This window comes from Moschus berezovskii, chromosome 4, assembly GCF_049115385.1.
Source record: "Moschus berezovskii isolate FMDL1 chromosome 4, NW_MosBer_1.0, whole genome shotgun sequence".
Taxonomy (NCBI): Eukaryota; Metazoa; Chordata; class Mammalia; order Artiodactyla; family Moschidae; genus Moschus; species Moschus berezovskii.
Genome location: NC_142463.1, coordinates 3,489,901 through 3,513,456, shown reverse-complemented (window position 1 = coordinate 3,513,456; position 23,556 = coordinate 3,489,901). Strand labels below are relative to the sequence as shown.

Genomic DNA, 23,556 nt, shown 5'->3' with positions numbered 1-23,556 from the left:
GAGTCATTTGTGTGATACTTGTACATTTTTGTTATTTTTAGGTTGTTTCAACTTGAACTTTTTAAATTCTAGTCTAGAATTTTCTCTTACAAATTGCATACGTCCTTTGACTCAGCAATTCACTTTTAGGGCTTTGTTGGATAGATATAATTGTTTTCATTTCTGTGTAGAATGATACATATGTGTGTATAATTATATTTCTATATCACTTATATATCACAAGATTCTTATTAATTTGGCATGGCTAGCTGACAGTTCAAAAGATTTAATAGATATTTATGACAAATAGAGCATCTGTGTTCCTGCTGATGGATTTAGGACACTGGGGTGATTCACTGTCTCAAGCTAACTCAGTCGAAAGCAGGAACTCCTAAGAAGATAACACTTCCTCAGATCTCAGTGATGCTTTATTGCAATTGTGCTGCTAAGTACAGTTATCATTCTGATTTTATACACTTTCATCAGCCTTTTTGGAAAAGTAAATGGCAACCCACTCCAATATTCTTGCCTGGAGAATCCAATGGACAAAGGAGCCTGGTGGGCTACAGTCCACGGGGTCTCAAAGAGTTGGACACGACTGAGTGACTAACACACACACATATATCACTTTAAACATGTATATGCCAATAATATTAAGCACTATCTGTAATATATTTATGGCAGAAATAGTTTGAATAGCAAAAAACCCAAAGTTAACAGTCCATCAATAGGACAGTACTAAAATAATGACCATAAACTCATGGCAGTGGATACCCTGTGACCATTAAAAAGAATGAATCGGGTCTATACTAATTGTCGTTCAGTCGCTAAGTCATGTCTGACTCTTTGCAACCCCATGGACTGTGGCACGCCAGCCTTCCCTGTCCTTCACTATCTCCTCTCCTGGAGTTTTCTCAAATTCATGTCTGTTGAATCGGTGTTGCCATCCAACCATCTCATCCTCTGTTGTCCCGTTCCCCTCCTGCCCTCAATCTTGCCCAGCATCAGGGTCTTTTCCAAATAGTGGTTAATATTCACCAAGCATTCACCTCGTGGCAGGTCTAATCCGAGCACTCTGTATATAGTGATTCAGAACAAGCCTGCTGTGTAGATCCTCTTGCTGTTCCCTGCTGTGAAGAAGGGAGAACTGAGCCTGGGGGAGGTTAGGGAGCGATGATGTACTCAGCTGGGGCCCAGCTCCTGCAGCCGGTCCCAGAGCCCACACGCTCAACCGCACACAGTAACTGGGGTGCGCGCACAGACACCGGTGCTAAGGACTGCTCTGGGGAAAGGGGCTGGGGAGGGACAAGGTTGCGCCTGACTTTGCATTTGATGCTGTTCATATTCTTTACCGTACATCCTTGTCATTCACCACCACATGTCAGCTTTGCGCATCTTAAAAAACCCACTAATTTAAACAAATAAGCACAAAAACATAAAAAGCATTTAAAGACTATGGAGAAGAGTATGGAGGTTACTTTTAAAAGTAAAAACAGAGCTACCACCTGACCCAGCAATCCCACCATTGGGCGTATATCTGGAAAAGATGAAAATTCTAATTCAAAGAGATACGTGTGCCCCAGTGTTCAAAGTAGGAGAGTTCACAAAAGCAAAGACTTGGAATCAACGTGTCTGTCAACAGATCAATGGAGAAGTGGTATTCAAAAGTCTACAAGCAATAAATGGGTTCACAGAAAAGGGACCCTTTTACACTGTTGGTGGGAACGCAAACTAGTACAGCCACTATGGAGAACAGTGTGGAGGTGCCTTAAAAAACTGGAAATAGAGCTTCCATACAACCCAGTGGTCCCACTGCTAGGCAAATACCCCGAGGAAACCAGAATTGAAACAGACATATGTACCCCAATGTTCATCACAGCCCTGTTTACAATAGCCAGGACATGGAAGCAACCTAGATGTCCATTAGCAGATGAATGGATAAGAAAGCTGTGGTACATATACACAATGGAGTATTCCTCAGCTATTAAAAATAATGCATTTGAATCAGTTCTGGTGAGGTGAATGAAGCTGGAGCCTATTGTACAGAGTGAAGTAAGTCAGAAAGAAAACACCAATACAGTATATTAATGCATATATATGGAATTTAGAAAGATGGTAACGATGACCCTATATGTGAGACAGCAAAAGAGACACAGGTGTAAAGAACAGACCTTTGGACTCTGTGGGAGAAGGCGAGGGTGGGATGATTTGGGAGAATGGCATTGAAACATGTATATTACCATATGTGAAACAGATTGCCAGTCCGGGTTCGATGCATGAGACAGGGAGCTCAGGGCTGGTGCACTGGGATGACCCTGAGGGATGGGACGGGGAGGGAGGTGGAAGGGGGGTTCAGGATGGGGAACACATGTACACCCATGGCTGATTCATGTCAGTGTATGGCAAAAAAACACCACAATATTGTAAAGTAATTAGCCTCCAATTAAAAGAAATAAATTTACAAAAACAAGAAGTGGTATTACATGCAACAGAATATTACTCAGCCATAAAACAGAAGGAAATATTGCCATGCGCAGCAACGTGAACGGACCTAGAGATTATCATACCAAATGAAGTAAATCAGACAGAGAGAGACAAACATCATAGGACATCACGTATATGTGGACTCTAAAAGGAGGATATAAATCAACTTATTTTTATAAAACAGAAACAGACTCATAGACATAGAAAACAAACTTATGGTTCCCGAAGAGGAGAGGAAGAGAGGTAAATCAGAAGTTTGGGATTAATATATACACACTCAGTTCAGTTCAGTTCAGTCACTCAGTCGTGTCTGACTGCGACCCCATGAATCGCAGCACACCAGGCCTCCCTGTCCATCACCAACTCCCGGAGTTCACTCAAACTCATGTCCATCGAGTCAGTGATGCCATCCAGCCATCTCATTCTCTGTCGTCCCCTTCTCCTCTCGCCCCCAATCCCTCCCAGCATCAGAGTCTTTTCCAGTGAGTCAACTCGTCGCATGAGGTGGCCAAAGTATTGCAGTTTCAGCTTTAGCATCAGTCCTTCCAATGAACACCCAGGATCGATCTCCTTTAGAATGGACTGGTTGGATCTCCTTGCAGTCCAAGGGACTCTCAAGAGTCTTCTCCAGCACCACAGTTCAAAAGCATCAATTCTTCGGCGATCAGCTTTCTTCACAGTCCAACTCTCACATCCATACATGACCATGGGAAAAACCATAGCCTTGACTAGATGGACCTTGGTTGGCAAAGTAATGTCTCTGCTTTTCAATATGCTGTCTAGGTTGGTCATAACTTTCCTTCCAAGGAGCAAGCATCTTTTAATTTCATGGCTGCAATCAGCATCTGCAGTGATTTTGAAGCCCCAAAAAATAAAGTCTGACACTGTTTCCCCATCTATTTCCCATGAAGTGATGGGACCAGATGCCATGATCTTCGTTTTCTGAATGTTGAGCTTCAAGCCAACCTTTTCACTCTCCTCTTTCACTTTCATCAGGAGGCTTTTGAGCTCCTCCTCACTTTCTGCCATAAGGGTGGTGTCATCTGCATATCTGAGGTTATTGATATTTCTCCCGGCAATCTTGATTCCAGCTTCTGCTTCTTCCAGCCCAGCGTTCCTCATGATGTACTCTGCATACAAGTTAAATAAGCAGGGTGACAATATACAACCTTGACGTACTCCTTTTCCTATTTGGAACCAGTCTGTTGTTCCATGCCCAGTTCTAACTGTTGCTTCCTGACCCGCATACAGGTTTTTCAAGAGGCAGGTCAGGTGGTCTGGTATTCCCATCTCTTTCAGGATTTTCCATTTTATTGTGATCCACACAGTCAAAGGCTTTGGCATAGTCAATGAAGCAGAAACAGATGTTTTTCTGGAACTCTCTTCCTTTCTCCATGATCCAGCAGATACACACTACTATATATGAAATAATAAATAAGGACCTACTGTATAGTGTGTGGAACGTATTCAAAATCTTGCAATAATCTATAATGCAAAGGGAATCTGAAAAGCATTTGTCAATCACTGCTGTGAAACTAACACCTGAAATTAACACAATGTTGTAAATCCACTATACTTCAATTAAAAAAAAAAATAGCTGAAAGATTTAAAAATCTTTTTTAACTTTTTCCTTAAGCAATTTACGGTTCTGATAGCAACTTTTAAGAGATCTGTTAATTTTTTAAGCAACTGTAAAGTTTATGGTAAGGAAATGAAAAACATAAGAATTGTTCATAGGGTTTCTGGAAACTCTGGGTTAAGTGTAAGTGGTCCCTACTTCTGGGTTCGCACACACAGTGGATGGTGTTTGGCCAGAGCTGCTACCACCCCGGGGGCCTGAAATACCCAAATGCACTTACAGTGCTTTGCACAGCAGACAGTCAACACTCTAACCAGAGCAGAATTTTGTGGCTTTTGAAAACGCCTTACAAATTATCCGATGTGAGGTCACAATAATCCTGTAAGGTTTAATTTCCTCTTCTGTAAAATGGAGATATTAGTATCCGTTCACCTAATAACCCTGATCATTTATGCATTTCTTTATGTTCGTATCCCCATTTTACAGATAAGGAAAGTTTCAAAAGTAGTTCCTGGGAGCAAGAATGTACTTCTTATTTGATCTTCGTTAGGTAAGTGAGAGGGAGAAGGCAAGCGTGGCTCTGATGCACCCAAGTCCAGAAGGGAGAGGGAAGATGCCCTTAATGTCCAGGGGATTTGGGAAGGACATGCAGGCGCGGTGGGCTGGAGCTCCTGGCGGTGCTTGGGGCCCTGTGTATTTGAGGTGCTCCTGATACACCTGAGGAGAAGAACCGACTCATTGGGAAAGACCCTGAGGCTGGGAAGGATTGAAGGCGGGAGAAGCAAGGGACGACAGAGGATGAGATGGCAGGATGGCATCACCGACTCTGTGGACATGAGTTTGAGCAAACTCCGGGAGCTGGTGATGGACAGGGAGGCCTGGCGTGCTGCAGTCCACGGGGTCTCAGAGTCGGACACGACTGAGCGACTGAACTGAGCTCCTGGAAAGGGAAGCGGTGGCAGGCGCTCGGAGGAGGTTCCCCGGCGGCGGCCCTCCCCTCGAGCCCCGAGGGCACCCTCCGGTCTGTTCCCGCCCCGTCTGCGCGCGGATGCTGACTCCGCCGGCTTTTCCTGACGGGCGAGGTCTCGGGACCCTCCCCGCGGCGGCGATCCTGGAGCTGGGGCTTCTCGCTCCAAAGGCCCCCTTACCGCCGGCGTTCCCGCGCGTTAGTCGGCGGCTTCGGGGAAGGCGCCTTCCTGCGCCTCCGTGTCCCTTCGGTAAAGCGGAGTGAAAACTGCAGAGCTGGGACGGGAATTAGGTCAGAAAGCGTGCGGCCCGAGGGCGCGAAAGGCCCCCAGGTCCCTCCGCGCCGAGGGCGCCCCGCGGCGGCCGCGCTGCCCGCCCGACTCCCCGGCGCGGCCCGGCCCTGCCCGCCCCGCCCGCCGCCCGCACCCGGAGGTGCCCGGCGCTCCCGGAGCTGGGCGGGGCGGGCGCGGCCCTCGTGATCCCCGGGCGCCCGGCCCGCGCCCTCCCGCCGCGCTGCGCCCTGTCCGGCCCGAGCGGCCCGCCTGGCCTCAGAGCCCCGAGCCCCGACGCCCGGCCCGTCGCCTCGCTCTCCCTGCAGGACCGGAGCCGGCAACCCCGGGGTCCCGGCGGCCAGGGCCGACACCCCTGGGAACGGAGCCGGTGAGTTCAGGGAGAACCGGGGCGGTGGGCGGGTCCGCGGTGCCCGCTGCAGCCCCGCCGGTGTGAAAACGCCCCAGCAGCCCCCCAGGCCTCGGTCCCTCCGACTGATGAGGGGGACGCCCCCAGCCCCCCACCGAACCCCAAAAGCCGGGCTTCACCTGGAGAGCCTAACCGGAGGTCGGGGTCCCTGGGAGCCCATTTTGGGCAAACCGGTGGGGATGGCCCTGCAGGCGGGGCTGAGCCTGACCCTCGGAGGAGGCTAAGCGGGGCGGGTCACTCGGGCAGAGGCTGTTTGGAGCAACTCCTGCCAGAGAGAGAGCCCTGGGGCGTCCTGGCCTGGGAGGAGGTGTCCTGGATTTGGGGCCCCTGAAAGCCCCACTTGTATTGGAATTTTGTTTGCTGACAGGCCCCCAGACCAGCCCACAGCGCCGGGCCGGGTCTGCAGGTGAAGGAAGTCAGGTAGTGGCCACTGGCCCCAGGCCCCTGCCCCAGCGGAAAGTGAGTAGGGCATCGACTGTGGCCCGCCAGGCTCCTCTGCCCATGGGGGACTCTAGGCAGGAATACTGGAGAGGGTTGCTGTGCCCTCCTCCAGGGCACCTTCTCGACCCACCAGGGAGTGAACATTTCTCTCTGGTGGCTCCTCTTTATGCGAGCACCGCCTGGGAAGCCTGAGCCAGACCTGCTTACAAAGGCCCCCCGGTCTCCCAAGCTCAGACACCTGGGTCCCACTCACCTTAACCACCCATTGGGAAGAACCGCACTCCATTTTCAGTTGGGCCGGGACCTTTACATTTTTATGTTTTGATTTTTTTTCGTCTTGGTTACATATTTCTTTCTGAGAGGCTGGAGGGATAAAGGGGGTGGCGAGGCCCCCACTGGCCCACTGGGTGCGAAGGCAGCAATGCCCATCGCCATGAAGCCCAGAGGGACAGTCAGGCTTAAAGACCATGGCGGTGGAGCAGTGACGTTGGCACCTGGGTTCAGCCACTCACATCCATCTTTTACCATCTAGCCCTCTGTCGGCCACTCCACTAGACCTCAACAAGACCCAGCTTTCTTGGGCAAAAGCCCCATACCTGGATCTCCAGGGCCTCATGCCTTACAATCCAAGCACCAATCACAGGTCCCTGCTCTCCCCCTACGTCCGAACTCTGGACACAGTGGTCGGTGCCCACAGGAGTGAGTGAGGACTGGTCCAAGCACACAGACTAGCAGGCAACGGGCCTTCTTGATTAAGGCATTAGTGACTGAAATGTTAAGGCCAGCTCAGGGGGAGGCTTGGGGGTTGGTGAAGAGGAGCCAAAGCCCCGCAGGCTACTCAGAAGGGAGGCTTCGGTGCCCTCGGATGGCAGCATGGTGATGGCTCATGGGGGCCCCCGCCCCTGCCATCAGGTCAGCTTTCGGGAGCTGCCTGTCTCATTCTTTGCAGAAGCAACCTCTGGAGGATGAGGCCCCCTCCCCTGCACCCACCCTATGACCTCTCCCTCTAATTCCGACATCCTGGCATCACCCAAGACTGGGGAGAGCCTGAGAAGTCATGGCTCAGCTGCAAACGCTGAGACACACAGAGGAAGGGGACTGGTCCCCAGTCATGGGGGCTGGCTGGTGCCTGAACTGGGATTGGAGCCCAGCCCCTGACCCTCAGGGCATCCTTGTCCTGCAACATCACCTGGGGTCCCGTCCTTGCTCTCGAGTCTGTAGCCGAAGATTTCCTGCAAGAGTGGAAGGATGTCTGTGTAGAAACAAGGTTTCCAGCAGCCCCCCAGGTAGCTGAGAGAGCGGAGAGATGGAGCAGGAGGGAGGCAAGCGGCAGGGTCCGAGCTGCTGGGGTGATTTCAGAGCACCTGCAGGGGTGGGGTGCCTCAGGGGTGGAAATGTGCTCATGCTGCAGCTGAGGAAGGTTGCGGGGTGGGTTGCGTGAATGGGAAGCCAGCCCTGCCTGCAAAAGGAACCACACAGCCCCGCTCTGAGGGCAGCACTTGGGGAACAGCCACAAAGGATTAATGCACAGCCCCTCTGCCCCCAGCTGGCACCTGGGCCTTCCCCCTGAATGTGACTGTACCTTTATCGGTTCTGAGTCAGAATGCATTCCTGCCATTGTTAGTAGGGCATTGAAGAGGAACTTGGGCTTGCTGGAAAGTTTATCAGCTCAGGCGGTGACGACTCATTCTTGCCTTTGTTCCCAGGTTCAGGGGGCCCCTCCAGCCCAAGTTGTGTGTAGGAAGAACCCCCACCCATATTTCCCCTTAATGGGGTCAAAATATGAACTCAAATCTTTAACAGATACAGATGAGCCACTGCTGAAATGCAGTGATCTGGGTTCAGGCTATCCACTTCGTAAAACCAGTTCCACTGTCTCTTTCCAACTCACTAACTTCCATGTAACGTTGTCTTTTCTCCATTATAACTTATAAATGACTGGGGAGGGCTAACAGTCTCAAAGATTAACAATGTGATTAAATCTGAGCCCTGGACCAGGCACAAATTGAAAGTGTTTTGTTCAGAAAGCTCATGACTAGGCATTATCTACACCCAAGTGGAACCAGGAGCAGATAGAGCCTGGGGCGTCCACCCTCCCCAGCAGCCTGGGAGGTTCCCCCGGGCCAGGGCAGGTCAGAACCCTGTCCGCTCTGTGGGTCAGGAATGACCCATGTTTGTAGGGCATTTAAGCAGACCCAGGGCAGGCTCTGCTCCCATGTTCCCCCCTGACTGTGGTGGTTGGAGGGATACCTGGTGGAGACCAGGATCTTGGTGAGCAAAGTGGGGAGTGGTGGGAGAGATGACCATGGCTGAAAGGCTGTCCCCTCCATGAATCCAGGGTCCTTACATGTGGCCGTACCTGACAGGCAGGACCTTCTACCACATCCCAAGTGCCCACATCAATGTAGCAGCCCGACACAAGCCAGAAGGGTGCTAACAGCTCATGTCCCAATTGCCAGTGTCTTTCGGTTTATGCCCTTTGGTTGCTGAAATCAAGCATATTCTCCATTCAGTTTAAGGTTCTTTTATAAAGATAGTTTTTAAAAAGTTTTAACAACCTAAATGCCCATCAACAGAGAAATGGATAAAGAAAATGTGTACATGTATACGATGGAATATTCAGTTCAGTTCAGTCACTCAGTCGTGTCCGACTCTTTGCGACCCCATGGACTGTGCCACGCCAGGCTTCCCTGTCCATCACCAACTCCTGGAGCTTGCTCAAACTCATGTCCATTGAGTCGGTGATGCCATCCAACCATCTCATCCTCTATTGTCCCCTTCTCCTCCCGCCTTCATTCTTTCCTAGCATCAGGGTCTTTGCCAGTGAGTCGGTTCTTCACATCAGGTGGCCAAAGCACTGGAGTTTCAGCTTTAGCATCCATCCTTCCAGTGAATATTCAGGGATGATTTCATTTAGGATGGACTGGTTGGATCTCCTTGCAGTCCAAGGGGCTCTCAAGAGTCTTCTCCAACACCACAGTTCAAAAGCATCAGTTCTTCAGTGCTCAGCTTTCTTTATGGTCCAATTCTCACATCCATACATGAGTACTGGAAAAACCATAAGTCTGACTAGACAGACCTTTGTTGGTTAAGTAATGGAATATTACTCTGCCATTAAAATGGAAATGCCATTTCCAGCAACATGGATGGACATAGAGATTGTCATACTGAGCGAAGTCTGTCAGAGAAGGAGAAATATGGTCTGACATCCCTTATATGTGGAATCTAAAAAGAAATTATACAAATGAACTTACAAAACAGAAGCAGACTCAAAGAGAACGAACTTACCATTGCCTTGGGAAAGATAGGAGGAAGGGATGGATAGGGAATTTGGGATGGACATGAACACACTGCTGTATTTTAAATGGATCACCAACAAGGACCTACTGTATAGCACAGGGAACTCTGCTCAGTGTTACGTGGCAGCCTGGATGGGAGAGGAGTCTGGGGGAGAAGGGATACATGTATATGTGTGGCTGAGTCTCGGCTGTTCACCTGAGACTATCACACTGTTGGTTAATTGGCTACACCCTAATGAAAAATTAAAAGTTAAAAAAAAAAAAAAACTAGCTAGAACCAACTGGGTCCAAGATGGAAATTAAAAAAAAGCTTTAAACTACCACCTCCGCCCACCCACCATCACCACCACCACCAACAACAACAAAATAAACTAACAAAAATAATTAAAAGCTTTAAGGCTCTGCACTTCATCGGCTCACTGAATGGGAAGGTTGGTCACCGTAATAAAGCCCCGTGTCAGGGACCACAGGCTGCTGACCCCTGGTTGCCCTGGGAACCTGCTTCCCTGGGAAGCATCACCTCCCGGCTTCATGGCATAAGTGTCCGATGAACAGGGCGAGTCTGAAGTTTCCAATCACTCTCCTGCCCTCTTCTCCCAGCACCTGCTGCTCACCCAGAAGTTGGGCCAGAGCTAAAAACAGGCACCAGAGTCAAATTTTTCAGATTGTGTCTATCCCATGAAGTACCGACAGTCCGCTCTTGGGTTAGCCACATGGGATGCTTGTTTTTCAAACTCTGTATCACTTCATTCCTGGCTTCATTAACCAGAGCATCATGAGTGCACATCAGCTTCCCTGGTGGCTTAGACCGGAAAGAATCTGCCTGCAGTGTTTGAGACCTGGGTTTGATCACTGGGTCGGGAAGATCCCCTGGAGAGGGGAATGACTACACATTCCAGCATTCTTGCCTGGAGAATCCCATGGACAGAGGCGGGCTACAGTCCATGGTGGGTGGGGGCGGTCACAAGCTGTCGGACATGACTGGAGACAGACACTTTCACTTAAAAACTCAGGGTCTCCCCCGGAACCCCCGAGTCGGTGCTAAGTCATGATGCCCTGGTTCCCTTGAAGCACTGTGCCCATCTCCCCCTGTTCACGTCTCAGCAGCTTCTGCCTGGCCTCACTCCAGGCAGCGGGCAGCCAGCCTGGGTGTCTTCCCCACCCCATCCCTGGCAGGTACCCGCCTCTCCAGAGGTGACTCCCTGGTCCAGTATCGCCAGTCCCCCGGCTGCAATCAACTTTGCTGTCTGAGCCGGGAAGCCAGGTGCCATCCTTGTTAGAAAGAAGCATCAAACAGAAGAGACAGGCTTGAGAGGGGCGGGGTGTGTGTCCTCTGGGTGTGAAGCCTCCAGGCAGGGGTTCTGACCCCTAGTGGGTCATTCATCCATGGGTCATCTGTCACTGACCCACTCTAAGATAGTTAAGCTTGCATGGCAAGAAAAATATACTGGTTTCTTTTTGTTTTATTTTTCTCCCTCACACCTCGCAAGTTTCTTGAAATGAAGTCTGAAATTGTGACTTTTCCTTTTGGAAAGGAGAGAGAATGCTGACTACTCAGCTGATAGTCACGGCTTTCATCTGCTCTGAAAATAGAATTTCAAATGAATGTTCTTCTTATGATAGAATTTTCTCAACGACAGTTAAAAGCAAAAATGAATAAACCCCAGGCATCCATCAAATGACTTTTTGTTCCATTTTTTTAAAAGAAAAACAGAAACTATGTGCTCTGGGGAAGCATCAAGAATCAGCTTGGGTTTAATGTTTTCACATCCAAAAATCTCAGTTCAAGTGTAAAGAAAATAGTTTGAATGATTCTGACCCATCAGGGCATCTTCTTAATACAACATTCACAGCGCAGTGCTTGGGTTTGGAAATATTGAGAGGGTCAGTGCAAGAAAAAAATTGGAAATTATTTTTCACCTGTTTTAAGGCATAGTTTGACAGCCACGGGATCTCTGTGGCCACTTTCATTTTAAGTGGTATCTGAGTGTTACTCAGAAAATGACACTTTTCATAATTAACCTCTTGTATACAGCAAACTTGCTTTCAAGCACAGAGCAAGTGTTGTTTGCATTTGCCCAGAGATCACTTTCAGGAAGTCAGCGTCAGTGAATGGAGATGCTGCTCAGAATTTAGAAGCAGATTTGAGTCTTTGGTTGGTGTTTAAGGCTTCCCAGTGAGACCAGGCAGACTGGGGCCCTTCTCTGATGTTCCTGAAAAGCGGATTTCGGTCCTTCATGAAGACTCGCTGAAGTCACACAGAGATTCCTGAGCTTTCGGTTCCCACCAGGATCCCATCACCCAAACAGAATCTGCCCCCCAATCCCATCCCATCAGAACAGAGCTGGATTGAATGCAGCAATCGTGGTCTCTGGCCAAGGGTCTGCTGCCACTTGCTGCAGACCAGAGAGGCGGGGGCACCAAAATGTGTTCCCGAGGGCCAGGGGAGGCCGCGGTCAGCACAATGCAGGAAGTGATGCTCCGCTAGCTGTTAGGAGGTGTGAAAACACGCTCGAGGGGTGGGCCTGCTGGGGGCAGGGGGGACAGGTGGAGGACCCCTCGAGGACCTTGTCAGAACGCAGATTCTGAATCAGGAGGGCCCGGGCCTGGGACTCTGCCTTCCTCCCAGGCTCCGGGAGGGGTGGCTGGTCCACGGAGCGCACCCTGAGTGGCGAGCAAGGGCTCCAGCTCTGCCTCTCGGTTTGCGGCAGCTGGGTCTTCCCTCCTGTGTCCTCTTGGCGTGGATGGGGACCTTCCGTGTCCAGGAAGGGCACAGGGTCATCTGAATTCTGACTCAGCTGTGGGGACTGTACACGTGGGTTCCCTTATTTTGACTGTGCGTGTTTCCAGAAACGACCGAACCCAGGTTCCAGCTCCGGGGAAACCGGTGTTTTCCGCGCTGTCTCTTCCTCCGTGAGTCGGCTGCACCCACACGGGCTTCCTGGGCTGACCGCGGGGCCCTGTGCTACTCCAGCTGTGACCTCGACGAGCAGCAGAGATGGGGAAGACACTGGATCTTTCCAAGCTCACGGATGAAGAGGCCAAGCATGTCTGGGAGGTGGTTCAGCGGGACTTGGACCTTCGAAGGAAAGAAGAGGAGAGACTAGAGTAAGTGTGTGTGGCGGGGCTCTTGCAGCCGGCCCTAGTATCTCTGGAGGGCCGGCCCCTCGGGGGTCTCTGGGCGGGCAGACGGCAGTCACTCGGTGGAGGACACCAGATGAAAGTCACGTGCTTTCTGACCTCAGTTCCCCCTTAATTAAAACAAGGAGTTCTGACTTCCCTCCTGATAGTCAGACGTTCCCTGAATAGTTTTATTTCAGCTTGATCCAGCGCCAGGGTGACAGTCTCTCCTAGTGCTAAGACCACAGCCTCGCGTGAATAAACGGGATGAAGGGGACAAGTCTTGATGCTGATCTGCAACACCCAGGAGCCGGGGCCAGGGCTTCCAGGACAGAGGCGGGCTGTTACCTCAGCCCAGCAGAGCTGGGGGCACCCCATCCTCACTGTGGAGGCCCCAGCGCCATCTTGCAGGCCTCTCCCGTGGGCTGAGCTAAAGCCCCCTTGGTGTTATGTGTTCTTCCCCTGCTTTGCTTCTTCCTCCACCAGACCTGCAAGGCTTAGCTGTCTCCTGGGCTCCCTTGTTGCCTCGGGTTATTTTGTGTGTTGGCAGGCCTATTGCAAAGGAGAAGTTAAGTGAAGACTCAAGGCAGGTGGGAAGTGGCCAAGGGAAAGGCCTGAAAGGCGGTGGAGGGCAGAGAGGAGGTCAGAGCTGGGGTGGGGTGCAGGCAATCACGAGCCCGAGGGTCCAGCAGGACGTGGACTGGCTGTTCTCTGCATGGCTGCAGGCCTTTAGGCGAGGGAGTAACAAGACCCAGATTCTGCTCTGTAGCCGGCAGGCTACTGAGAAGCAGTCAGATGAGCTGTCAAGGGGGAGCCAGCAAGTTTGCAAGGGCTGGCTGTGGGGTCACGGATGACTCCAGAGTCATGGCCTGAATAACTGTGGGTGTGGAGGGGTCCTCACCTCACCTGGGGAAGCTGAGGGCGGAGCAGGTGTGGAACCAGGGCACAGATCTGTGGACACTGGGTGGCCCGTTAGACACGAGCCAGGGCGGGCCCCCACACACCAGACAGGAGCCCAGCGAGACAGGACTGTGGGGGTGTCCACCTACAGAGGCTGTGGCTGCTGTAATCATGCCAAACCCCGCAGCCTAAAGCAAGCACACAATTCTCTGCTGGGCCTGGAGCTCAGGAGTCAAGGTGTTGACAAGCTGTCCAGTGAAACAAGTTCAGTGGAGCCCAGCACCCCCTCGTGATGGTGGGGAGGGGTCTGGGGCAGCACCAGGAGGCTTCTTGCTGCCTCTCTGTGCAGCGCCCCTCCCCTCTGCTCTGTCCTGGGCTGCAGATCACCCCCTGGGTTTTAATTATGAAGCAGCTTTCACCCCACTGATCTCTGGAGCCCTGACTCCCATCAGTTGCTGCAACCCCAGGACCAGGGCCCAGAGCCGGCCTTGGGCATCGTCCCGGTGCTGACTGGGGCAGGCGCCCACCTTGCCTCGTGTCTCTTGTCTATGCCTCAACCTGGAGGCTGCGCCCAGGGCCAGGGCCACACGCTCTTAGTGACAGGGCCCGCCTAGTCCTTCCTGTCTGGGGATCACAGCCCCTCCAGGCAGCCCGGCTGTTGTTACTCTTATTTTTAATGGCAGCTCAGACCCTCCCATACCATGCCTTTATAGAAGCACAGATCAATCGGCGGGGAGGGGATCCCAGTTCTCCAGGGAGACCTTTGAGGGTGTCAGCCCCTCCCTCTGTCCAGGCAAAACCCAGGTAGTTTTGCAGAAATTCCTGTTTCTTGCCTACAGGGAGCACCGCACCCTCCTGACCCCCATCACCCTATTATCCATATTTCGTGTAGTCATTTCAGGTTTCTAAGGGGAGACACACCCTGGTAACCTCCAGTACTGCTAGAAAGGAAGTCTCCAAAGGATCTCGCTGGTGACAACCCCTGTCCTGGGGGGGGCCCGTGGATCAGGGCAGGTCCCTGGTCAGTCATTTAAGGTCAGGGTGATGTCCTTGTTCAAAACTCCCCAAAGCCTTCTGCTCAGAATTTATTGTCTTCTCAGCCAGACATGTGATGATTAGGGGTGAGCTTGTTAAATACAACAGCACAGGAGGTGGTCCCTGGGAGTGTCTGCGTGCGGAGAGGTGGTGGCTGGGAGAATCCACGCCAGAGCCAGGGCAAGGATCCCGGCGCTCGGGAAGTGCTCCTGGGTCAGCTCCTCCTGTGCACACCGGCCCGCTGGTGCTGCGCCTGGAAAAGATCAGCCGCGGGGCTGCGTGAAGGGCGTGCGTGGAAACACCCACGTGCTTGTCTCTTGCTCGGTGTTGGTTATCTGTGCAGCAAGAGTTCAGTGAAGCCGCCTCTGCCTGTGACGAGCTTTTTCCCCAGTGTCCCCCTGACCCCCGGGAGCAGGACCCAGGCATGTGGTTGTGCGGCTCCGTGAGGCCAGAGCCCATGGGTTCACGTTCCACTCGGGGGGGCTGAGATTTAGGAAGGGCACAGCTCAGACTAAAGACCGTTTGGCGTGTGGACACTGACACTGGTTCTGCAGAGTGCATTGGCTAAAATACCAGCAGTCTGTTATGAAACTGAAGACATTTTAAAAATCATAAACCTCCCTCTTCCTGGCCTCATCTCAATGTTAATCTCTGCATTTAACCAATTTCAATGTTAACCATCCATTTCCTGCAACCACAATATCCCAGTCTCTGTAGGACACTGGGGGTTCTGCACGGTCCCTTGGGGTCCTCATGGATGCTCCCAGTTCCTGGGTCTCTAATCTCTGAATCAACAACTGCCTGAATGCAGGCACTGGCCCTCAGCTGAGCACTGAGTGGGTGCCTGTAACAAACTGAGCAGTTCAGGGAGTGTTCAGATGAGCAGGGGTTTTTTTAATTGTTATTGAAATGTAGTTGATTTACAAGGCTGTGTTAGTTTCAGGTGTACAGCGATCAGATGAGGTTTTGATGTCTTTGACACACTCCTAAAGAGAGGCCAAATGGATGGGCCAGCTCAAAACCTTACCAAGGTCATTGAGAGAACAAAGTCAATAGAGGGGGAAAAACTGTGAAAACAAGAACCAAACATATTCATTACTTGGAAAGAACTTTCCCATCCTGAATACACATCAGTGTGTGCACTCAAGGTCCGTTCACCAGCAGCAAGGTCGATTTACTGAGAGACGATTCACCACATATAACAATTAGGAAACAATCAAACAAAAAGGTGTTTCATTTCATGTTTACAAAGTGAACAGAAGTGTGTGTTAGATGGGTTGCTGTTCAGTTTTTCTCCCCAAGTGGGAGCATCCCCCTGTAAAGGATACTGGGGCAGGGCCTGGGTGAAGGCTCCAGCACCCTCTCCCACGTGGTAGGACCAGCACTTGGACTTCTCCTGTCAAAGTGAGTGACCAGTGAGCTGGCCCTGGCCCTGACCCTAATGCCCAATGCCCGGTAGACCATCCCCACGACATGAAAGCCTCTGACCCCTCGGCCAGGCCTGACCTCCTGCCATTTGTGGAGGACACTTGTGGCCCCGTGGGGAAGACCGATGCCAGCTGGTGTTGAAGGGCACAGGCTGGAGCATCTTGGTCTGTGTTCGCTGTGAGTCTCCTAACGATATGTCCCACATAGAACACATTTGTTCCAGGGACCACCAGGCCTGCTGGTAGACCTCTTGGACAGCTCCCCTCCAAACTGACCAGGAGGATGTCCCTGGGAGGCTAGCTCCTGAGTGACAGAGGCCTTGTGGACCTTCCAAACAGCTTTCCTTGCAGACTACTTTGTGAATTTAAGGATGCAGGGGGAGGCCGTATAGCCTCAGATTTAGCCCTAGGCAGATATAATCTCTCCCTTAAGTTGGCTTGTGCGACCAGCGACTGGGGAGTAGGGTATTTACTGTACAGAGTATGACATTATTCTTGACTTCCCCTCAGGATACAGGGCTGCACTCCAAAGGATCCCAAATCCCAAAACGCACAGAAATCGTTAGGCAGCTGTCAAACCTTCACTCCCCTCCAAGAGCCTGGGCCTCGGAAAGAGCACGCCTGCTTCCTCACAGAAGGCTGCAGGCTCCCAGGCATCGCCTCCCCCGTCCCTGCACTCACCGTGTTCACAGCCACCCCGTCTTCCCGCTGTGGGTCCTCACTGGCACTCTGGGCCTTTCCTCTGCTCCCAGGCCCTGGGGCTGCCTCAGTCACTCCCTTTCTGTTCTCTGGCTTCTGCCTGGAATGTCAATAGGGTCTAGCACCATATTGAAACAAACAAAGCAAAAGCAAGAACAAACAAAAAATACGGAAAGCCTTTCCTTTGGCCCTAACGCCCTGCTAAATGCTGGCACATCTTGCTTCCGTAATTTCAAATGATCCAAGCACGACACATCCTTCCATCTGCCTCATGTTCCACTGGTCTGTCTTGGCAGCTACCCCTCGGGGCCCAATCGAAGCCCCTGCTCAGCCCCAGTCTTCCCTGACCTTGGACTCCACCCTCCTCACCAATCCCGTGTCTGTACTTGGTGTTCCTTTTCCCATACCTTCCTGGCTTTTCTCTGTGGTTACTTTGAAGGCTTCTCTTCTTCCTTCTGGTGCATTAAAGAAATAAGTTGCCTAAGACATGTCTTCTCAAAGTCCGTGAAAGCATCTGGACCCCTTCAGATCTTTAATCTTTCACATACCCAAAGGACAAAGAATTCCTACGCTATTTAAACGGCTTCAGACCAGGAAGAAAAAAAAAAGTTCATTAGGCTCACTCTGATACCCTATATTAACAACGATAAAGGAGGAAAAATACAGCTCAGTTAAATCACCATTTTAATATGCCTAAAGGTGTAATGGAAGCCACTAGCCACGTGTGTCTGTTTAAATTAATTGAATACAACTTAAAAATCAGTTCTTCTGTCTCATTAGTCATATGTCAAGTTTTCAATAGCCACACACATGGATAGTGGCTGCCACACTGGACCAACAAATATAGAACATTTCCTTCATCACTGAAATTGCATTGGACATCACAGGCTAAGGAGACAAAACTTATGCTTATCTCAGTACTGTGGAAGAATGTTCGGTAGCACACTATTTTTGATGATTTTTTAAGTAAGAAAATTGAAATTAAAGGACACTTTTTTAACATGATGAAAAAATGCTTCAAACAATAGCCATCATGATATATTAATGTTAGAAACAAGAAAAGAATTTTTTCATTACCTCTTATCATGACCAGTTTGGCATGCTCTATTAGTGCTGCTGCTAAGTCGCTTCAGTCGTGTCCGACTCTGTGCGACCCCATAGACGGCAGCCCACCAGGCTCCCCTGTCCCTGGGATCCTCCAGGCAAGAGCACTGGAGTGGGCTGCCATTTCCTAGCCAATGCAATCAGAGAAGGCAACAAGATAAGTAATATGCCAGTGGACAGGGAAATCCAAAGCTATTACCGCAGAAGACAGAACCTAAGCTAGTTACCTGCAAAGTAACAAATGAGAGAATTTAGTAGTCTAGCTATACAAGACACGAGAATATAAAAGAAAGTCGGTGTCCCCTTTGTAGACATCAGAGGTAACCAATTAGAATGTATGCAGAAAAATCCTATTTATGAAAAAAAATATGAAGTACCTAAGGAGGAAGGGGAAGGTGAGGTGAATTGGGAGATTAGGTTTGACATAAATACACTCCCATGTATAAAATAGATAGCTAGTGAGATCCTGCTGAATAGCACAGGTAGCTCAACTCGATGTTCTTGATAACTAGCTGGGGGAATGGGTGGGACGTCCAAGAGGGCGGCGCTATATGTATACATATGGCTGATTCACTTCATTGTACAGCAGAAACCAACAGAACATTGTAAAGAAATCATACTCCAGTAAAAAAAGAAATATGTAATAGCCATATAAAGAATAGTATAAAACATCACTAAACAACTTACCAAGACTGTAAATTGTAACGAGCGGCACCACATCCTCTATATGGGAAGGATTCTGCAATGATGTTGGCTCTTGAGGAATCAGTGTCAAAGTTAAGGCATTTGGGGGAATATGAAAAAATATTATAGAAAAATGAAGACGTAAGACACAGCAATTTAAATAAGACTAATAAGCAGGGCCTTATTCCATGAGATAATAAAAAGTGTTTAATGCTACATTAATTAGCATAGCATGGGCCTTTCACAGTTGTAAGTAATCAGTGAACCAACATGAAAGTTCTAAAACGCACCCAAGCATGTGTAACAGTTTCCAGTACAGTGGCAGCGTTTCATGTCAGTGAGAAAGGGAAGGATTAATTAAAGCTGAGTGTTGGGACCGTTGACCGTAAGTGCAAGACTGGGGGAGGGAGTGTGACCTAAGTTCAGTTTCTAATTGATATGTTAAAAATGTAAAGCATGAAACTGTGACAATTACTGGAAGAAAATCTAGGTAAGCATGTACCTCGTCTTGAGATAGAAAACCTACATGTGGCAAGACAGGTAGAAATCCCAGCATAACATGTCGGTAAGTATTGACCAAATCTGTACATCTGAGTTTAAAAAGACAATGTTTTTTAAAAATTAGAAGAAAGTTTTAACAGCAATGCGTTGAGTTATATCTTTGACTTATAAAGAAAGTCTTAAAATTAGAATGATAAGTTTCCAAATCAGAAAAACACAGAAATCCCCATGTTTAAAAAGGAAAGGGGTTAGGGAGAATGCATGGGTGACCCCTGTCGCTGGGTGAGGACCCGACTTTTCCTACATAGAACCCTGTTTTCAAGGGCACAGCCCGCAAGTCAAATATTAGGCTGTGAACCGTCTCCAGAAAGGCAAACAGGTGGTGATGTGGATTTGTAATCTTTGCAAACAAACCCAAATGCCTGAGATTATCCATGAATAATCTCCTGGTGTGAGACATGGCTTGCAAACCATGACTTGCTTTAAAAATAAATAAATAATAAGGAATTTGAGGTCGCCCTTTGTTGGGCCACTTAGCACCACTGACAGACATCTCCAGGGTTGAAAACACAGAAGCTGAACCAGGAAGTCAGCTGCCAGCAAAGCCTGGAGATTAGCTTTGGTCTGAGATCATTTACGAGATTTCAGTGAGGCTCCCTCTCAGCGGTCTGCCGTTCATAGATCACTGTGTAATTCCTCTTTATCCCTTTTTTCATCATTTGCTCACTCTCTTCAGAAGACTTCAAAGAACTTTGTTGTTGTTATTTAGTCCCTAAGTCGTCTCCGATTCTTTGCAAGCTCATGGACTGCAGCACTCCAGGCTCCTCGTCCACATCTCCTGGAGTTTGCTCAAATTTATGTCCATTGAGTCGGTGATGCTATCTAACATCTCGTCCTCTGCTGCCCCTTCTCCTTTTGCCTTCAATCTTTCTCAGCTTCAAGGTCTTTTCCAATGAGTCAGCTCTTCGCACTGGGTGGCCAAAGTGGTGGAGCTTCAACATCAGTCCTACAGTGAATATTCGGGGTAGATTTCCTTTAGGATTAACTGGTTTAATATCCTTGCTGTCCAAGGGCCTCTCAAGAGTCTTCTCCAGCACTGCAGTTTGAAAGCATCAATTCTTCAGGGCTCAACCTTCTTTATAGTCCAGCTCTCATATCCATACGTGACTTCTGGAAAAAGCAGTGAACTTTAGCAACTTTCCCTCGTTATAACTCCTGACACTTATTCGTATAGTCAGGACCTTAGATCACGTACTTTCTTTTGATCCTTACTACTTGGTGCTTGTCCTCTTCCAGCAGTTCTCCCCGACACTTATGTTTCATTTGGTTGACATAGTTTTAATACTATTGTCCCTCAGTTCTGTGCCCCACTGGTCCTTCACACTCGTTCTTAAGGGTCATACTAGAGATTTGATTTTCGGTCCTCTGGAGCATCTTCAAGTTGTTTTCTCAGGAAGGACAGGGGGTAGGAAGTTCATACTTGAAATCTCTCAGTTGGGAGTAAGATCTCTGCTCACACACTTCCCCCTCTGAATCTTGGCAGAATAACAAACCCCAAAACATGCCCATTTCCTAATCCCCCAGTCCATGAGTATGTTGGGCTATGTGGCAAAGGGACAACGTATAAGTGTCACGTATTGTGAGAAGGACTCAACCCACCACTGCTGACTCTGAAGATGGAAGAAGAGCCACAAGCCAGAGAATGCAGGTGCCTTCTAGAAGCTGGAAAAAACAAGGGACCAGACCTTCCAGAGCCTCCAGGAAGGATCACACTCTTGCCAACATCTTGATTTTAGGTGCAGTCTAGGACTTTCATAGCCAGAGAGAAGTCAATGCCTGGCTTCAAAGTGCCAAAGGTCAGGCTGACCCTCGTTTAGGGGCTAAAGCAGCTGGTGACTTTGAGTTGAAGCCAGTGCTCATTTACCATTGTGAAAATCCCAGGCCCTGAAGAACTGTGCCAAATCCAGTCTGCCTGTGCTCTGTGAAGGGAACAGCAGAGCCTGGATGAACAGAGCATCTGTTTACAATATGTTCACTGGATATTTTAAGCTCACTAATGAGACCCACTGCCCAGAAAAAGATTCCTTTCAAAGTATTACTACTCATTGACAATTGGAAACATCACTCAAGAGCTCTTATGGAAATGAACAGTGATATTAATAGAGTTTTCATACTTTGTAACACACGTCCATCCTGCAGTCCATGATTCAAGGAGGAATCAGTTCAGTTCAGTTCAGTTCAGTCGCTCAGTCGTGTCCGACTCTCCGCGACCCCATGAATCACAGCACGCCAGGCCTCCCTGTCCATCACCAACTCCCGGAGTTCACTCAAACTCATGTCCACAGAATCGGTGATGCCATCCAGCCATCTCATTCTCCGTCGTCCCCTTCTCCTCCCGCCCCCAACCTTTCCCAGCATCAGAGTCTTTTCCAGTGAGTCAACTCGTCTCATGAGGTGGCCAAAGTATTGGAGTTTCAGCTTTAGCATCAGTCCTTCCAATGAACACCCAGGATTGATCTCCTTTAGAATGGACTGGTTGGATCTCCTTGCAGTATAAGGGACTCTCAAGAGTCTTCTCCAACACCACAGTTCAAAAGCATCGATTCTTCGGCGATCAGCTTTCTTCACAGTCCAACTCTCACATCCATACATGACAACAGGAAAAACCATTGCCTTGACTAGACGGACCTTGGTTGGCAAAGTAATGTCTCTGCTTTTTAATATACTATCAAGGTTGGTCATAACTTTCCTTCCAAGGAGCAAGCGTCTTTTAATTTCATGGCTGCAATCAGCATCTGCAGTGATTTTGGAGCCCAAAAAAACAAAGTCTGACACTGTTTCCACTGTTTTTCCATCTATTTCCCATGAAGTGATGGGACCAGATGCCATGATCTTTGTTTTCTGAATGTTGAGCTTCAAGCCAACCTTTTCACTCTCCTCTTTCACTTTCACCAAGAGGCTTTTGAGTTCCTCTTCACTTTCTGCCATAAGGGTAGTGTCATCTGCATATCTGAGGTTATTGATATTTCTCCCAGCAATCTTGATTCCAGCTTGTGCTTCTTCCAGCCCAGCGTTCCTCATGATGTACTCTGCATATAAGTTAAATAAGCAAGGTGACAATATACAACCTTGACGTACACCTTTTCCTATTTGGAACCAGTCTGTTGTTCCATGACTGGTTCTAACTGTTGCTTCCTGACCTGCATACAGGTTTCTCAAGAGGCAGGTCAGGTGGTCTGGGATTCCCATCTCTTTCAGAATGTTCCACAGTTTATTGTGATCCACACATGACTCTCAAATCTTATTCTTTAAGAAATCCCTTTCATGAGGCTATAGCTGCCATAGATAGTGATTCCTTGGATGGATCTGGGAAAAGTAAATTGAAAACCTTTTGGAAGAGATTCATCATTCTAGAGGCTATGAAGAGCATCTCCAATTCATGGGAAGAAGTCAAAGTATCAACATTAGCAGGAGTGTGGAAGAAGTTAATTCCAACACTCACAGGTGGCTCTGAGGGTTTCAAGACTTCAGTGGAGGAAACCACTGCAGATGTGACAGAAGCAGCAAGAGTACTAGAATTAGAGGTACAGCCCAAGACACGAGGGAATTGATGCGATCTCATGGTATAACTTAGATGAGGAGTTGCTTCTTACAAATGAGCAAAGAAAGCGGTTTCTTGAGATAGGTCTATTCCAGTGAAGAGGGCGTGAAGATTGTTGAAATGATAACAAAGCATTTAGAATATTCATAAACTTGGTTGGTAAAGCAGAAACAGGATTTGAGAGAATTAACTCAAATTTTGAAAGAAGTTCTACTATGCGTAAATTGCTGTCAAATAGCATTGCATGCTACAAAAAATCTGTTCATGAAAGGAAGTCAATCCACACAGCAGACTTCATTGTCTTATTTTAAGAAGTTGCCACAGCCACCCCAACCTTCAGCAAATACTTCCCTGATCAGTCAGCAGCCATCAACACAGAGCTGCCCCCCCCCCACCATCAAAAAGAATATGACTCAGAAGATGGTTAGCAATGTTTAACACTAAAGTACTTTAAAGTATGTGCATTGTTTGTTTCAAACATAATACTATTGCCTACCTGCTAGACTTCAGTATAGTGTAAACATAACTTTTATTTGCCTTGGAAACCAAGAAATCCCTGTGACTCACTTTATTGCAATACTCACTTTATTGTGGTGGTCTGGTCCAAACCCAGTGTCTCCGAGGTGTGCCTGAGTTACCCACCAGATGTTTGCCCTTCTCTGCCCTGGCCATCTTCTCTCCTCACTTCTGTCTCCTCAGCCCTTTCCTCTGCATTCAGGAGAGTAAACGTGTGGCTTCAAAATAAGTGGTTCTCAAGCATTTTCCCTGAGGGACCCATTAGATTCTTAAATTTTTGAAAACTCCAAAGAGGTTTTGCTTATCTGGGTTATATCTGTCTGTACTTACCCATCAAAAATTGAAACTGGGCATTTAAAAAGTAGTTGTTCATTTATTTAAAAGAACAGTAGCCTGGAAAATCTCATGGATGGAGGAGCCTGGTGGGCTGTAGTCCATGGGGTCCCGAAGAGTCGGACACGACTAAGCGACTTCCCTTTCACTTTTCACTTTCATGCATTAGAGAAGGAAATGGCAACCCAC

The 23,556-nt window shown here is 49.0% G+C and overlaps 1 protein-coding gene across 5 annotated transcripts in view; it reads left to right on the top strand.

Moving 5' to 3' along the window:
• The first annotated feature begins 5,495 nt into the window (after window positions 1-5,495).
• Window positions 5,496-23,556, top strand: part of MLPH (melanophilin) — a 54,254-nt gene continuing 36,193 nt past the window's right edge. For 2 of the 5 annotated variants that reach the window (XM_055401848.2, XM_055401845.2), the window contains exons 1-2: window positions 5,504-5,668; window positions 12,298-12,555. In XM_055401848.2, the coding sequence (XP_055257823.2) occupies window positions 12,446-12,555 (110 nt within the window). In that variant the 5' untranslated portion in view covers window positions 5,504-5,668; window positions 12,298-12,445. Of the gene's footprint in view, window positions 5,669-12,297; window positions 12,556-23,556 lie in introns of all 5 variants that reach the window. The other 3 variants (XM_055401846.2, XM_055401844.2, XR_008682690.2) reach the window with 3 other exon arrangements.